At 37.0% G+C, this 18,259-nt stretch overlaps 1 protein-coding gene across 2 annotated transcripts in view; it reads left to right on the forward strand.

Moving 5' to 3' along the window:
• Positions 1–18,259, forward strand: part of CDH13 (cadherin 13) — a 432,460-nt gene that overhangs the window by 164,684 nt on the left and 249,517 nt on the right. For both annotated transcript variants that reach the window (XM_031615494.2, XM_031615493.2), the window contains exon 4: positions 13,463–13,579. In XM_031615494.2, the coding sequence (XP_031471354.1) occupies positions 13,463–13,579 (117 nt within the window). The remainder of the gene's footprint in view (positions 1–13,462; positions 13,580–18,259) is intronic.

The raw sequence follows: 18,259 nt of genomic DNA on the forward strand, positions 1-18,259 counted from the left end.
GCCCCACTGTAGTGCTTTATCAGCTTAGAATAATCTACAGCTTCAATTTCAATAGTAAAAAGACACTATTCTTTAATATGAATGCAGCTTTTAATCTTAGCTCAGGATGTTGGTTCTTTTTTCTTTTTTTTTATCTGCCTTACTGAAAGGCAGGCAAAGGATGGCGATTTATAAGCTCATGCTCCTTAAACCAGGTTACTGTATGCAGCTATGAAGGGAGCTGTATACTACTGAGGATGGATGAGCATCATCTGACTGAAATGTGCATCAGGGAAAGGCAAGGAAAAAGGTGAAAGCTAAGTGTTATTTAAGGGATGCAAAAGTTTTTATGCAATTTAAAGTACGTGGTGGAGAAATTTGAGTTTGAGGAGAAGGTTGTCTTTGAAATCAAAATTTATACCTTTGTTTTCTAGTCAGATTCATATTCAGTGTTTGAATACTTCATTAATAACACTTTAGCATTCAACTGAGTATTGAGAGAAATGCTCACCAAGTGACAACACTCCTGGCTGTTTCCTGGAATGCCTTTACCAGGATTTATGAGATAGGCTGTTAAACAGTAAGCCAGCGCTGCGCATACATCTTTCACATTCACTCAGTGCTGTTTCTGCTAGCAGGACTTGAACTTAATCATGGGTTAGTCACAGTCCACCCAAAACTAAGCCTGATTTAAATCATATGTGGCACAAATATTTTGTACTGATGTCAGACTGCAGCTGTTGGGCACGCTTGCTGTCTCTGGGCCTCACTGGCATTAGTGAATAGCACAGCTGCTGGCTTAATGAAGAGTACCAGAGTGTTTGCCTGGCTTTGCCCATTGGCAGTGAGGTGAGATGCTGGCTATCACCAGTGTCACTGAGTATCAGGCCACCTTTATATTCTGATGTGACATTATGAAGTCTGGCAAAAACTCAGATGTATTTTCTTTGCAAATGGATTTATTATCCCTCAATTCTTTCAGACTGGCTTTAAATGTTTACAGAAATAATGAAGGAATTACTGTTGTTTTCTAAGTTTCTCTCTGTTTCAACAAACTTTTCTCCTTCAGGGTTTGTCATGTTTGGTCCTCACCACTTTGGCTGCCTTTAGAATGTATGCTTTATAGTTTGTAGGAGTAGCTTGGATCAGTTTGAGTGCATTCAGTAACATAGTTTTGCCATATTTGGTTCTCTCCAATGGAGAGAAGCAGCCTCTGCTTGCAAAACTCTATATTTAATTTTGAACAAGTTATTTTGCTTTTATAAATCACTTGTTCCAATAGAAAAGAAGAATCACTGCTATCAGTGCAGAAACACCTAGGCAAATACAAGTGCTTTACAAAGTTAAACAAAAAGGTGTGGATTGCAAGGTTTCTCATACATCAGCAGGGGAAAAAAAAAATTCCATTACATACTTACATAATCTACAGTGAAATACTAGTGTTTTTTTTCAGTATTATTGTGCAAGAATGAGTGATGTGAACAAGAGTACTTTTTTTCTTTCTTTATCTGCTTTTTCCATAGTTTTGAACAATTTCCTTCAATCTCCATCATTCTACCTGACCAAACTAGGTATGCTTTAGTCCAGGAGAGAAAATGCTAATCCGTGGAATGTACTAATCAATGGAGGATAAAATAAAAATGTCTGTGTAGATAATGAACAAAGGAAATATTGCACATATTATGGTTCATTCCATAGCAAGACTCTTGCAAACTTCCAACCTAATCTTTATTATCTTTGTGTTTTTGTGAAAGATCTCTTCAGCCAACAAGATCCTAAGTCGTGCTTCCCACTGATTCTTGCACTTCCTTTATTTTTAGTGCTTTTATTTTTTTCTTTTATACAACAATGTCACTAGTTTTCCAAGTGGCACGGACATTATTTGTCCTGTCAAGTCTTTTTGATCACTGAGATAACCTTTTTGTTTTCATCTTGTGCTGTGAATGTAATAAATCAAATCCTTGCCAAAAGCAACTTTTGAATTTTATATCATGAAATTTGCATTTCATGCTCTGTTGCTTCTTCACAGAATCCATCCAATCTGAAAAGAAAAGTAATACCACGTGTCCTGTGTATCTAATACAAATAAATGTTTCTAAGCAACTGCCTGAACAGTCTGAGGATCAAAAATTACTCATCTGAGAAACTTGCATATCATGGTAGATAATGTATTTATTCACAGATTTCAAGGTCTGTTAGTGCACGGTTTGTAAACTGAAACAGGGCCAAAAATGTATCAAATTATGAATGCTGTGATTTATTAACCTCTATTAGATAAATTTGGCTAAATAAAGCTGTTTTAACTTAAGAGACTAATATTGTCCTTCACTTTGAAATGTTCAGGTGGCAGCAATCAGAACCTTAAGCACTAAGCTGTTCGATTTTGCTGTAGTGCTGCATTCACATACCAAAGGGAATGGTGCAAAGAAACCTGAATAACAGAGTAGAATTACTAATTGTACATTCCTTGGAAACTCTGCACTTTATAAATACAGCATGCTATGCATAATCTGATGTACACAATGGGGGTTTGGCCACTTATTGAAGGAGAACTTTTGTACTTGGTGTGTGTGGCAAGAACAGAACTATCTTGTGAATTCATAATGCTATTTAAATACAGTCCATTCAGAATTATTCTGGGACTAGTTGCATGATGGATAATGATGCAGAGCGGATAAAGGAGTAGAGTGATTTTGCCGATTTTGCTCACGCTTTGGGTACTCAGGTTTTTAATTCCAGAAATCTGTTTAAATGCCAGTGTGTCAGTTAAGGCAGCAGACATAGTTGGTCTCACATTAATGACTTGCTCGGCCTTGGAAGAACATTGTTTTAGATTAAAATAGAACATTTTGATTGGACTGAGCACAGTGTTTGCAAGCAAAGTGGAGACTAGGAGGTGTATAATATTCTGTTTTGGTCAGAGCTCAGTTTTTTGAAGGCATTTCTTCTCAGAAAGGCACTGGATTAGAAGTTGAGACCTGAATAGAGTTTTTTAGATCTGTAAGGTGCAAGTTCTAAAATAACATGGTCTTCTTGAAAGTCCCTGGAAGCACTTATTAAAACAATATAGAATCTACATCTTCTTTATTCCTTATGAGTATTTTAACTGCTGTACTATTTGTCCCTGTTCGGTCACTCCAGAGTAGTCAGTAAGGGTCTATGGAGTGCTCTTATGCTGCCAACACCCAAAGTGTTAGCACTTTGAGAGTATTTATTCTTTTCTAAGTTCTTGCATGCTGTGTCCCACCAACCAGAAACCTGTGGCCAATGCTGCGAAAGTGAGGCAGTACGAGCGGCACTGGAGATACTGAGCAGATGGCATAAGGCTGGAAGGGAGGCTGGATCTGTCTTCTCTTGGCCAGGAAACTTGAATAAGACCTGTTGGTGTTTGTATATGTGGTGACTGTTCTTATCCCATGCAAACATATAGAAGTAAAGAGATATAAAGGAGGGAATATAAATATTTCTATGCTACTATGGCTGCAGGTTGTAAGTGAAGGATGCCTGGATCCAAACATATGAAGTTGAACATATAACATTACACTATCAATATCACATCTCACGTATTGTAAAGCTATACTTGACTTCAGTTCCAGTAGTTATAATTCAATAAAAAAGTTTCAAACTCTAGTAAACTGGAGCTCTTGCCATTTCAGAATCTTTTTCCTGAAGCATGTAGCAATGAATATTGTTAACAACTTGATGTTAGAGCTCATGAATTATTGGTCTGTTCCAGTATACCAATTAGCATACAGTGAGAGTGACACTCTGTGAATCTCCCGAATTAGACTTAATTGCCTGCATGTGATTAAGGAGAAAAGTGAGAATCCACTGAGGTCTCCAAGACTGTGTCAGAGCCGCCTTCTTGCATCTTTTGCTTTTACTGTGGGAGTGTTCTGTAGAAAAGCTGATCTTTGATTTCCCCATACCTCAAACAGATATGGCAATCACAAGGCAACCCTGTCATTTCTAGCTAGTGTGTATTAAAAGTTCTGTGGAATGTAAGCCTGGAAATAAAATTTTATTGAATGACTCTTAAGTGTCGTGGTAGCCATACTTTTTTTAAAATCAAGTTTATTTTCTGAATGTCAATTTTAAATAACTCATCAGACTCAGAACTTCATGCTGTCTTCTTCAGTAATATTGTGTAGGTCTTTGGGATTGTCCAGACTTATCACTGATTTAGAAATAATGGGCATTGTCATATGAATTTAATTAGGCCACTGTGGTAGAATCAAATAATTCAGGGGGTGCTTGGGTCTTGTATTTTTGTTCTTAACAACTGCAATCAACATTCCATACTGTTCCAATGCCAAGACCACTGAGGTATTAAGAGGTAGTGTCTAAAAGATGCTACACCAGAGTTTCTTACTTGTATCACAGAATGGAATTAAGCTTCTTGTATCAGACACTTACTGTCTGCTAATTCGTTTGTATTGAAGAGTGAAAATACAACCCAAATTGTGAAGTGGATTAATACACTACCATTTTGGCTCTTTGCACTCAGTTAATGCCTGTTAATTAATTTGTTCTGAGTAGCTAGACCAAGCTGTGAAGTGGATTAATGTACTAACATTTCGTCCAAATTTCAAATTTAGTTTGGTGAATGAGGAGTTTTGCCTTAGCCCAGATCTAAGTGGGCATTTTGTCTTCATCAAAGACTACCACTCCATTTGTCAGTCTGGCAGCTCCTGTATGGGAAAAGCATAAAAAGACTGCCAGCTCTGTAGAGCACCATGTGTGCATAGTACAGGCTGATAGAAAATATCTAGCCTTTTTTTTTGAGAATTGTTGTGCAGATCTGTGATCTCAACATAATGCATTCCTGCATTGCAATCTCATATAATGTATTATTTTTTCTGGTATTCAATACAACTCTGATCTAATGGAATGGAGGAAGAAATTGTTCAGGGCATTTCAGCTTAAATTCAGTATTAATGTAAGGGAAAGTATTCAAACTCCCTCACAGGTAAACAACCCTTGATTATTGCAAGAAGAAACAGACTTGTTCAATTCTTAATTAACTGTGTCTTATTTTTCAGCATAAGGTAACTGGCACTTTTTTTTGTAGTACACTGGACCAAATCTATTGCAGGTAATCTGTGCTGTGCAAAGACTATAATTAATCTGGGTGTGCTCAACTGACTGCACATCCATAGTTCAGCTTTCCAAAATGTACAGAGTAGGGCTGTAGGACAGATTCAGTGGTTACATTCTAGATGTTTTTTCTAAGTTTTGTGAAATTGCATATGGGATTTCTTCAGGTCTTATCTATTGCATATATATCTATTCTTCTCTGTAGTACTTCATGCACATCATGTCTGCTTTTTAAAGAGAAAGTCAGGGGGTAAAATAAAGGGAAATGATAAGGAATTGCTGTTACTTTTCTTGCGTTGAATGAGTTGGAGGACCTGCACCAGAAGTGTTCCTAAAATCTACTAGGATTTCTGAAGTTCTGATACTGACTGTGCTTTCTGTGAGGGATTGGTTATCTGGTGAAGCTGGGTGAAATAGGAAGGTTTTGGAGATGTAGTGCCAAGAAGGATGCTGCTGAAGGAAAAGACCTAAGAATATATATATAAAATTAAAAGGCATTCTGGTAAACAAAAATACAAGTTTTAGATGACTACATTTGGGTAGGATTGTATGATCAAGGCTCAAGAGAAACAAATTCAAAATGAATGTGAAGTGATGAACATTTTCCAATGGGAATACAGGGTTGGTGGAATTACACTGCCACCTGGAGTGCAGTAAAGTGGGGAAGATGGGATTTGGGATTGCAGGAGGTGTTCTGGAAGAATAGAAAGATCACAGTTTAGATAATAATAAGGTAAATAATCAATGAATTTTGATTTAGATTACAGGTTGTTTTGTTGAGGGAATGGAGATAATGAGGAAACAGAGATAACAACAAATATGTAGCAATAGAGCTTGAAAAAATTGCTGAGGAAGCAAAGCTGAGAAGGTTTGAACTGTAATCACAGCTTGGAGTCTTGGAGAGGATAGGGAGAAATGTGCTTTATGGACCCATTCAGAGATGGGACTGGGGTTGCAGCTACTAGATCTATTAAACAGTATACATGATTTTAACATACAATATTATTGCTTTAGGGTATGATGAAATTGCTTTTGTGCAGCACTCTTATAATGCAATGGATTTCAGAGCATTTGAGCAACCCAGAACATGGGTATAAAATGTTAGTTTTCTTCCACATACTTATAGCTCGCTGCCCTGCAGCATGAGATAGAAACCTGTTTTTCCAAGGTAAAACAACTTCTGCTATAAATAGCACTTATTTTTTTTGTAAGAAATAAAAATTTCTTTATTAGGAATTGTTCTTATACTCCAGTACTGAAACATGAAACAACTTGCTCACAGCTGCTCATGCTGTTCCAAATTTTTGTTTACATCAGTCTGATCTACAACTTTTGTGACCTTATACAGGCTTCTGTTCATCGCTGATTCACTTACTGTGCCTTAGAATCAAGATGTTTTCTATATGGTTTTTCTCTTTCTCGCTCTGGAAATTAGGGTATCTTCAACATTCTGGAAGCTTGTTGGAACTAAGGGGAAGTTTTTGCATCATGAGTTCTTATTATATAGATGGAAAAAAATTCTGCTTAGTGGATAGGAATATTAAAAGTAAGAAGCTAAGGCTTTGTGTCCATGCTGTGCAATTGATTTTCCACGTGGTTTTAGTTGATTTTCAGGAGGATCAGATTCATGAAAGGTTTTAATTGCTTCAGAACTCCAGTATGTTTAGTGATATCTTCAGCTGCAGTATGGTTTCTTAGTTCAATGGGTGATACTTTCATGAAAAGTAAAATAAAATGAAGAACAGCAATAATTAAAAGAAGTCCACCTGTTTTCAAGGTAAAATTTCATTACAGGGCACTTTTACTTCAGGTTGTATGGCTTGGCAATTGCTTTCCTTATCTGTGTTACATTTACTTAAGTTGCTGAAGATTGAGACATCTTTTATTTTTTCTGCCATGCCATTAAGAACAGTCTGATTTGTTTGCTTTACAACTGGTGTAAGCACAGTACAAATTGGGTGAAGGGTATTTTTAGTGATAATAAGTGATGTGTTGTTAGTGTGCTATGGTGAAGACCGAGGCATAGGGTCAGACATTGTCTCTTTCCTTAAGCCCATATTTGCAATGTTTCTGACAGATGCAGTCGGTCAGAGCTTGTTTGATTGCTTATGTATAAGGGGCATCTCATTATATTTAATGAGCAGTGTGAATCAGTCTGAAATTTCCTGAAGGAGGTGGTTATGTATGCCTCAAAATGCATGTAACACCCACTAAATGATTACAAGAAAAGTTTGGATTGTTAATTTAAAATAAATACATAACACTTGATCATCAGTTCTGTATTATTCTTGGAAAGGGTAACTCCTATGGTTAATGTGTACAGAAGGGAAAGTTAATGGCATTCATTCCATTATCATCTTAGAAAATGTTTTTCCTGACACAGAATGAGGCAGGTATGAAGGTGAATAAAACTTACACTTGAGTGGAAACAGGACTCTTCCACCACAAAAGATACTGCTGAGGTTCAAGATGATAATGGAATGTATCATTTCACAAAGCTAAAGTTCAGATTTGTCTCCATGATAGTTCACGTTATTTGTCACATGCATTGCAAAAATACTTTAGGACAAATTAGCATTAAAATAGTTGTGATTCATGCAGCACCAAATGTTTCCAACAATAATTCAACTTTTTCTTAGTGTTCTTGACTCCTGTAGATCAAGTAACCTCCATCCTATAGAAATACCTGTAGCACAGCTTGCTGAATGCAGTAGCAAAGATCTAGTCTGATATAATCAAGTGTGTATGAAGTTAATGGGCGTATTGACCAGGCCATTTAGGGATCTGCCTCCCTATTTATCTAACAATTATGCCAGTCTCTCCAAAAGTAATGCCTCCTATTTACTTCCATCAAAACTACATCAGTTACAAGGAGCGTAATGACACTATTTGATAAAGAAACTTCTCAGAGACAAAACACTATTTTGCAGTATAGTTACCACCATTAGTTATGCATGTTTGCCAGCAATGAACAAGATTCTGCATGTAGTGCTTGTAAAAATTGGCACCAACAAAGGTGGTCACCATTTTACAGCTGCTGTGACAGCATCGTTGCTAGGAAAATGTTGCCCATGCAGTCCATCTTTCATCTGTCTGAATAGATGGAAGTTGGAAGGTGCCAAATCTGGACTATACAACGCATGGAGTAGAACAGTCCAGCCAAAATTGGTGATTGTTCCATGGTCTTAAAACTGATATGGAGCTCGTCATTATGGTGTTGCAAGAGAAAGGTTGACTGCTACTCTGGCCTGACTCTGGAAGTTTGAGCCTTCAGCTTAGTGTTGCAATGCAGTGGTCAGAGTTGATGGTTTGTCCAGGCCTAGGAAATCTAGAAGGATCACACCTTTCCTATCTCAAAAGACAGTACACATCCTTGTACCTGACGAGGGCTGCATCTTGGATTTTTTCTTTGATAGGGAATTAAAGTCCTGCCGCTCCCTGGACTGCCATTTTGTCTCTGGCTCTTAACGGGGACACCATGTCTCATCACCAGTAAAGATGTGATTCAGGAAACTGCAACCTCATGTTGGCTCAATAGGTCCTGAAAAACTTGCATATGGTGTTCCTTCTGTTCTTGTGTGATCATTCATTGGACTCACCTGGTGCAAACTTTGCTTTATTCCAATGTTGTCACCATCACTTAGAATGCACTGAAGCCAATAATCGGCTCCATACACAGTTCCCTGGTCGTAATCCACTAATTTGTGTGGATGAGCTGATTGAGGTGCTCTTCAGTTTGTGGTGTGACAGCTATGTGTGCCCATCTGGAATGTGTTTTATCTTTCATGTTGTTGTTGCCACTGCTAAAAGGCACCACTCACTGTGCTCACATCCGCTGTTTGATCTCTATAAACATTCAGCAAATATGCATGAATGTCAATGATTACAGTGTTTTCTGCATGGAGGAATTCGGTGACCCAACTTTGCTTCATCCACACTTCCATGTTGGATGCCATTCTGTCAGACTGCCCCTCTGCTGCCATCTGTTGCAGGATAACAAACTGGAATGAAATGTTGGTGGGAAGATTCAGCCTGTACTGCTATACCACCAACATCTGCCTCCAATGTTGTGGGCCAACATAGGGAGTGCTGCTTTCAGAGCATTCCTTATAGAATGGTAAAAATACTCACACAAATCAAGTTCCCTGAACAGTTTCCCTTACTCATATATTGTATCTGACCATAATTCATGAGCCTGGAAGCTTACATGCTCTGAAGTAACTGAGTATTCTTAGCAGATTTTGGCTGGATTTGTTCTTTTGAAGTTTGTTTGTTTGTTGTTTTTTTTTAGGCTGGCATTTGTAGTCATTGAGGACAAACTATTTCTGAGCAGATGTTTCTGTATTTGGTATTGACCTTTACAGATCTCAGTTTTATTTATTGAGTTTTTTGAGTTAATTATTTACCTAAACAGTTGTTCTTAACTTGTGAGTAATTATTAGCACACTTTATTTTTTTTGTATTATTGAAAACACAAGGAAATATTTTTGAATATTTAGAAATCATTAACCACTATACTGCTGTTAATAACAGATCTGATGATGGAAACAATATGAAGCAATCATCAGACACTTGAATGAAGATTAGAGCACAAGTCTGAAATTTCAGCCAAGAATGACTGAAAATGCTTTAAGTTGATTTGCATGCAGTTTTAGTTCAATCTTATGCAATATTATTTATGAGAAAAATTAATATACCACTGAATACCACAAATTTTTTTTTTTACAATGAGCATCCATTTACACTTGCTTATTTTTTGTAGTGGAACTTTGGATTGTCCACATTTTAGGCCATCAAGCTTAGCATCTGAAAGCAATAAATGGTAGAAACTCAACTACTTTTCTGGTCAGCGTAGTTAGTGTGTTCCAGATTGCCACTCCAATGATGCTTGTTGTGACAAATCAATAAGCATTCAGCCACCTTATTCCCATGACAAATTTTAATGCAATTTGCTTTGCTGAGAGTAATGGTACCTGCTACCAGATAGCAACTGTGCCATTCATTCAAATATTCAAGAATTGCAATGAACCCATGAGCCCCTGGCAAAAACATAAAGGAAAAACAACAACAAAATCCCAGACTGGTGAATTCTCGAAGGAAATGAGGAAATCTGAACCGACTTTTTTCACTAGGCCAACTCATTTTTCTAAAATTTAGCTATGTTTGTTGCTTGCTTAACGCAAATAGGGAATCAAGCTTTGTTGCTGGTGAAATCAGCTCTTTGGTTCTGAAATATTGCTGTTTTAAGTACTGAAATCATGACTGGAAAAGAAATATAATGAAATGAAAAATAGGGTCTAAAAAGCTGTAGTTATGAAATAGTGCACTGGATAAGGAAATGACAGTTGGATTCTAATCAGGAAAGAAGGAGCTGGAACACAGTGATCGTGGGTCTGACAAGGAAATTAAATAGTACAAATAGAGAAATGTTACCATTTTATTTTTGTTTTAAAAAATTTGCGAACAGAGAAATGGAATTTTTTACTTTCAGTGCACTGTTCTTAGAAATGCACTTTTATTATTACAAAATGTATATATTTTCTTAATTTTAATGTAACTTATTTCTTCAAAAAAATAAAGCAAATTCGGTAAAAATGCTTATGTAAGCAAGATAGGTATCCTCCAATGGGAACCTCTTCAGAGTTTTGATTTTTGAATCAGGTGCTAAGCGCACAGAATTTCAATTTCTTGCTTTCTGTTTTATATACTGATTGAGGGTCAAGCCATCAGTTGCCGGCTGCTTGGCAGTAAGCAAAATCTTCTGTTTTTTCTCTTTTTTTTTTCCAAACAAATTCATACGATAACCACAAACAGCCCTGAGTTATTAAATATGTTGGTAAAATACTCTTGTTCCTTTCTTTCTGTTTACCCATGTTCTATAGTGATGCTTTTGGTACTCATTTAACCAGCGGTGTTGCTGTGTCTGACAGCAACAGTTAGGCACCAGGGAATGATGAAGTAGGGAAAATTCATCAAGAAGTATGTATTTAAAAAACCATCAGTGTGATCTGAAGAATAAATAGTATGAAATGTACTCAGCAGAAGTGCTTACATTTCTTTGTCCAATATCCAAAAGCTTTCTTTTCTTTACCATTGCAAAAAACTAATTGCATTTAAAAAGATAATTTTGTTCCCTAGTCCTACTCAGAAATCTGAACTTGGATGCCCGAAGCCTTTTCTTCCTGCTGTTTTCCTTGGAACTTGGCTTCTTTGTATTAATGACTGCAGTGTTGACTCATTGGAAGAAAAAGCGAGAGTGTATTCAATTTTGGACCTTCTGCACATGTGTAAGGGTAACATGACCCATGAAAAAGTGGTGAATTAATTGCTCATGGGTCTACGACTACCAAAATTTGAGAGGTCTAGGTGTTGAGCAGCCTGAAAATTCCTTTTACTCCTCAAATTAGCATAAAAAGAAACATGATACAAAGAGATGTAAATCTAAGTGTGCCATACTCCTTTCCAGTGACGATGCATCTGGGAAGTCATCCTTACACATTCTTGAGCAGACGGGTAGCCTTGAATATAGGAGTTATCACAAGTCAGAACTGTGATCAGTTCTGCACTGCTGCTGCTAATCTAAGGTGCTGATATTTCTTCCTAGACATACTGCTAGTCATTTATTCTTGCTGTTCTTAGCAACGTCACAGATACGTGCCAGCCAAACTGTCTGCTGTGTTTACAGTGTGAGTGATTTTGAAAGCTTACTGCTCTGCATGTTTGCCTCTGGACAGAATTCAGCTCTTTTTATTTGACATGTCATGTGTTTTTATCTTGAACTTTCTCATGAATTTTTATTAGGGAAAGATCTTCTGGGAGAGGGATTGAAAGACAAAAATAGGGACCCAAGTGGCCCTAGGCTGAAAGATTAAAGAGAAGTGGCAAAGCCTTTGGGAGAGATGGGAACTCCAAATCAGGGTGAGCCTCTACAGGTTATGAAAACTGGCAGAGTTGTTCTCGCTGCTCTTTGACTTTATCATGGCTAAAGATGACAGATGAAGACTTGCTTTCCTCCTTACTGTTTGTCACCAAATTTGCAAAGTCATGCTGAAGCTCATAAATGCAAAGCAGTGCTTGGTGGTGATACATTCCCACTTGGTGTGGGAATGTAGGTGGGAGGCTCCTATACAGATGGCAGCAGGAGCAGCCTGGGGACTTCCTGACTGATGTTCAGATTGTGTCCTTGAGAAAACCCATTCGGTTTTGCCTTTTTATAAAAATACAGCATCGAGATGAAGCTATCATGGATGATAAAGTGGTGTTATTAAAACAACTTGAATTCCAGAGCTGATTGGAAAATTCATTGCATTGAGAAAACAAGGAAAATTGCATGGTATGATGTAATTACCTTCCCGAAATCAGACATTGAACCTGTGATTTGGTTCACAAAACACAACCATCTGATCAAACAGTGGTGATCTTAAACCTTTTCCAGTTTCAAAATTCGCTCTCCAAACAGTGCAAGTTGTGATGTTTCTTTTAGAAAGGCCTGTATCAAAGTGAGAGGTGTGGGAGATGGAGAAAGGCTGGTTCTGACCTTAGTAGCTGAAGGTAGAGAAGAGATCTGCAGAAAGTATAGGGTAAGAAATAGAAGAGGTTAGCTTCTGGGAAACTGCACTTAATGCACAGAGAAAGCACTGAGAGGATCAGAGAGAAGGCTGGGAGGGAAGGCAGAGATGTGTTGATAGGGCTTCCAAGGGGCTGAAGGATGCTGGAAAGTACTCACAAAATTGCCTGAAGGTCCTATGGAGCTAAACAGACCAGAAAATGTAGTGGGGGGAAAAAGGCAGCTTGTGTATAAACCATTTCCATTTCTTTTTTTTCAGATGTGGTAGCGTGAAGTTTTCCCCATGTAAAAGAAACCTATTAGATTATATTCTGAGTTATTCTTGGGCTTTGTTGTACATTGTTTACTTTTAGCTTACAAGTGTTTGGTCTGAGACATCAGCAGCTGGGGTCAATCTTGGAAAATCACCTCTGAGTTCTGTTTGTTGGAAAGCGTGGACTGAAAAGTGACTGAGTGTAGATGCAACTTCAAATGTGATAATAGAAAAAAATATGTAAAACATTTAAAGTAAGGTTTTTTAAAGGTCCCATGCTAGTATTTGAGGTCAGCTAAACCTTGTTTAAAATTTATGATTTAAGCAGTCCTCTGAGTTTAAGTCTAGTCTATAGGAATACAAAATGAATGTGGATTGTCTACACTTACTTTCATAAGCAGAATAAATCTACAGTTTTAAATAGTTTGCTATGTTATCACTCATCACTGGAAAACGTAATATAAAGCCTGTTAGTTCATCTTGATTTTACTTAAAGACATAGGGAGTGGAAATAATAACTGAGTTTTATGTTGAAAGTCATTGTAATTTGTCTTTTTCCTTTGTAGGAAATCTTTAAGATAGAAGGCAACCTTGGAATTCCAAGACAAAAAAGGGCTATTCTGGCAACTCCAATATTAATTCCAGAAAATCAAAGACCACCATTTCCCAGATTAGTTGGCAAGGTAAGTTTAAAAATATAAATATATAGAAGATCAAATTTTGATATTAAATAATGTTTATTCTGCTTTAAGGAATGCTTTTAATGTTTTTCTATCTGTATTGTATAGATGAAAGTGACTTTTTATTCACAGGAGCCTTTAGTAGTGTACATTATGGTAAAATGTATTCATCAGAACCACATAGATTGATGAAGCTGCTGTCTGTAATAGAGGTTACTGCCTGCCTGTCTGTCTGTGTGTGTGGCTGAGGCTGAAATGTAGGTTGGGAATGTTATGGAGCATAACTTACTGAGTGGTGTTGATTACCTTGTCTTTAATCTTAACCCTTAGGAGGTCCTAAGGTAAAAACATCCTAAGTTAATGTACTTAAATTCATTTATAATGTCTAAAGACTAAGTCAGACTTCGTGCTCATTTGTGGTTTATTTTGATGAAAAATGGGAAGTTCTTGTGGTTACAGGAATCCATGTAAATTAGAATTCCAACAGCTCCTTTTCCAGAACTTGAAGTATACGGCTAAAATACGAAATCATTCAAAGTGAAATACAAATAATGGTTTAAATGGCTATTTAGGCATCAGAAGCTGTAATTACATTAATATATTTTGTACACTGACAGTCATGAAACAGGAACTCTGTGTTGCTCTTTTAGTAGGTGTGACAGTGACATGACAGCCTATGGAGCTGCGGAGTACATTCATAATTCCCACCAATGGGATTGCTAGAGCTCAATGCACAGCTCAAGGGCAGAATTTTACTCTACAATCAATGTGTAATTTAGCTAGCCTGGTACCTTATCAGTTACTTTAATAATTAGGAAAGGTTGTTTTGCATTCAGTAAAATGAAAGAATCTGTTTTTTTTCTTCTCCGTTCTCAGTAACTTACAGTCATTTCTGAGCTTCACGTCATGTTTCATAGTTTGACAGTTAGAGAGCAGTACTTTAGTATATATTGTTGGCTAATATATTAGTGAAAAATAATTAATTTCTAAACTTCTCTTGCTCAATTTTAAAGGAGAGAGAGAGATATTTGGAAAGATTTCATATACATAGGTATGGTGTCTTGTTTTTCATATTTGTTTTTCCCCTCATTCTTCTTGTTCCTTAGGTAATCTGAGTGCTTTCTAGAAGTGCCTTCATTAAGTATTTTTATTGCTAGCTTAGGTTGATAGCACTGGTAATTGAGGTTTCTTAAGCAGAATGAGATGAATCTGGTCCTACTTGTACTCAAACATTTTTTTCTAGCATCTTGTCATCTTGATTTGTTATAATTCTTGAAGTAGTAGTTAGGGATCACATGTTAAGTGCAGTAGATGATGTACAAACACAGAACTGTTTGAGCATCTGGCAGTCTGTTTTTCGAAAGCCCTAAGATGCCTTTTTGCAACTGATGATTAAATTATAGGAACTACAAATGATCAGCACCTTGAAATACTTGAGCTGACATCAGTTTAAGTCTTTAAATATGATTTTTTTCAGTATTTTTCCAACATAGGTATCTAGACCACTATTTTGGCTACAGTCTATTGTAGGTAATAATGTAGAATGAGTGAGACGAAACTTGTGGGGATATTTAAAATAAGGGAATGAAATATTCCACCTCAACTGCTGTAATTTGTAACTGAATGCTTAACAAAGCATAAATAAAAAGGTTTAGAGCCTCGAAGATTTTGAATGTAGGGAAGAGGAGTCTGTTGTTCTTCAGATACACAATTCAATAGGAGTGAAGGCTGAAAATAAAAGCAATCATTTGAGGTCTTTGTTGACATCTCTCAAAGCTTTATAAACTATGTGAGGAAGTTTGAACTCTAGAGATGTTCAGAGCGCCTTACACACTCAATTGATGTACTTGTTTCAGACCCTGCACAAACTGTTGAAAAGGTTGGTCATCTTTTTCATTTAACTTTAGAAGCTTATTCTGAATTGTTTGTGAATTTACCAGAGTTCTGTACACTTCTGTGAGACCTGAGAAATACAGTTGTTCTTGAACTTAAACTTTCCCATCTCTTTGGTCAATTGTAAGCGCTGTGAAGGTGACACTGCAGGCATGTTTTGTAGTTGTCATTTCTATGGCCTATAGAGAAAAAGAGAAAGTGTAAAGAATGCTGATCACAAGCTTGAAGTTGGATAACTTTGCATGTTATATGAGAATTTTAAAAATGAAAGAGAAGAGAAAACAGATTCTGGATCATAGTTTCATCATGTAATTGCCAGTATTCATGACTGAGCACTTGTGTAGCTTTGCTGTGAAGCAAATGGCAGAGATTCTCATAACACAGGCTCACTAAAGCTCACTCCATCTGCCCAACACTCTGAGCAGTGCCCTGGGCTCCACTGTGATGTGTGCTCATCTTCAAGTCCTATGAGGAAGGGGGTGACTCGGCCAGGAGCCAGCATCAGCTTGAGCTGAACTCTGATGGCTTTTCTATGAGAACACAGTTCTTTCCTATTCCATAGCTGTGATATAAATATGAAATAGAGAGACCTCTGGAAGGGACTGCAGCTAAGGAATGATTGTAGCATTTAAATAGATGCTTCCAAGTTTGGGCAATAATTTGTTTCAGTGTGCACTATGGAGTATTTCCTATTTTATTCAGGCATGGGCAGGCATACTGTTTGTATGAACTACAGGATATAGAGGAACCCACAAGTTTACTGTTGTAGGTATTATTTATATGTATTGTACTTTGGTCACCCAATACTGCTGTGTCTCTGCCTCTACTGGTGAAATCTCAAAGGGAAACTAAAAAGTAAAATTTAGAGAAAATATACTACTTAAGTGTAGTAAAAACATAATGCTGAACATTATTGAACTTGCTTCCTATTAGGATGAACATGGCTGATTCAGTCTGTCAAGTGTTATAGTGAGGGTAAATGAATTAGTTCCAACCCTGTGCAGTCATTTTCAGAATAATTTTACTTCAGAAAGTTGCCTTCTGCCATGACTTGTGTCTGAGAGGGTATAGAAAATAAATCATCAAAGTCAGGGAAAAATGTATAACATCTGTTGGCTCACTTTTTCTTACTGCAGCTGTAACAGGTATCCAAACATGTCTGAGGATTGTACCAACTGATAGAGGGTCAGAAGTCATCCCCTGCCCTATTTCAGGGCTGGAATAGCTCTGTAGCGTTCCATGAATGTTGGATCTTCATAATACTTGATAATTTCTGAAGTGGAATTCCATGAGTGTATTTAAGATGTCAAGTTCATTATGCTCCTGAAGTTCCTCTTGCTGCTCATCAGAAATGTAAAGCTTTCCTGAATGAATGGAATATGGGATAGGGATGGTCAAATACAACTTGTTCTGTTTGATGCTATTGCATCGTGCAGGTAGTGTCTACATGAAAGCTTCCAGGTTCACCCTGAGTGTTACTTTCCCTTTCTTCCATGTACTTCAGAAAAATTTCCAGTTTAGTTCATTCCTCTGTCCTGACTGCCTCCTGGTTTCCACCTCCCACTAACACAACGCTGTCTGGAAATACACAAAGTTGTTTGGAAGTGATTGCAGAAGCTGCCAGCAGTTGAACTGCTTATTAGTACTTGGTTGGAAGCAAGGCAGATGTACAAAACTAGGAGAGGAAAGGGAGAAATTTTTTTTCCATAATTAGGAATCAATAGCATAAAAAGAAAATCATGGTAATTTTAGAGGACTTCATTGATCAAGATTTGATGTTGTAACTTGGGAAGGAGATGGTGCACTGGGTAAGTGGAAGTATTGGATTGTTTTAATTAATGAGAAAATTTAAAGTCAGTATTTAGTATAACAAGGAAATACATGTGTAGAGGCTGTTTTCTTTTCTGTTATGACTTTCTACTACACCCACTTAGGGATAAGTGCTTTGCCTAGCCATTGCACACCCTTGGTTAGGGGATCCCTTAATTAAATTACTATCATAGACGTGCTGTGCTTGTAGGTAAAGGAATCTTGCCTTTCAGCAAAATCTGAGCTGCTGCATATTATCCTTCATTCCTGAGGGAGAATAGGGAGATGAAAATATTTTAATACATACTTGGTACCATGGGCCTATGTGTCCAGATGGTCCAGGTTACAACTGTTGACTGTTATTGATGTGTTTTGTTTAGCTCATGCTGATATAGCACAGGGATATGATACGCAATTTTTAGTCTCTTTCCATATGCTGCTTTCTGTCCACATCAAGTCAAATGAAGCACAAAACAGTGGGATCTGGAATTATCCTGTAATTACAATAATTTGTTGTGGATTGATTTTTATATATGGTAAATCAATTATTCTATTACTTAATTTAAAGGTATACCTTTCATTAGAAGGAGTATTATAGTTGTTTTAACATAAGAGAGGGAAGCTCTAAATGTCCCTGCAAAAATTGGCTGAACTTAAAATGGTTGGTGTAGACCAGAAGACAAAGAACGTTAGAGATTCTGTAAGAAACAATGACTTAATGAAGAAGATGCAAAACTTTGGTTTTTGCCAGTAAGATAATTTGTTGGTTTTTTTTTTTGACTGTTTAGTTTGTCTTTTGGAAATGAAAGCATGCTTGATATTATATTTATATAGTCATGCTTTATATTAGACAGTGTACATATACTCCCTGCCTTTCATCTGTGCTGATGTGCCAAATGACAATTAGATGGCAGAACTGATCTAAGCTCAAGGAAAAAAAGTAATGAAGGCTATCCAACACAATAGAAATCTCTATGATCA

Source organism: Phasianus colchicus, chromosome 13 (genome assembly GCF_987193195.1).
Source record: "Phasianus colchicus chromosome 13, bPhaCol1.hap1.1, whole genome shotgun sequence".
NCBI classification, from domain to species: Eukaryota; Metazoa; Chordata; class Aves; order Galliformes; family Phasianidae; genus Phasianus; species Phasianus colchicus.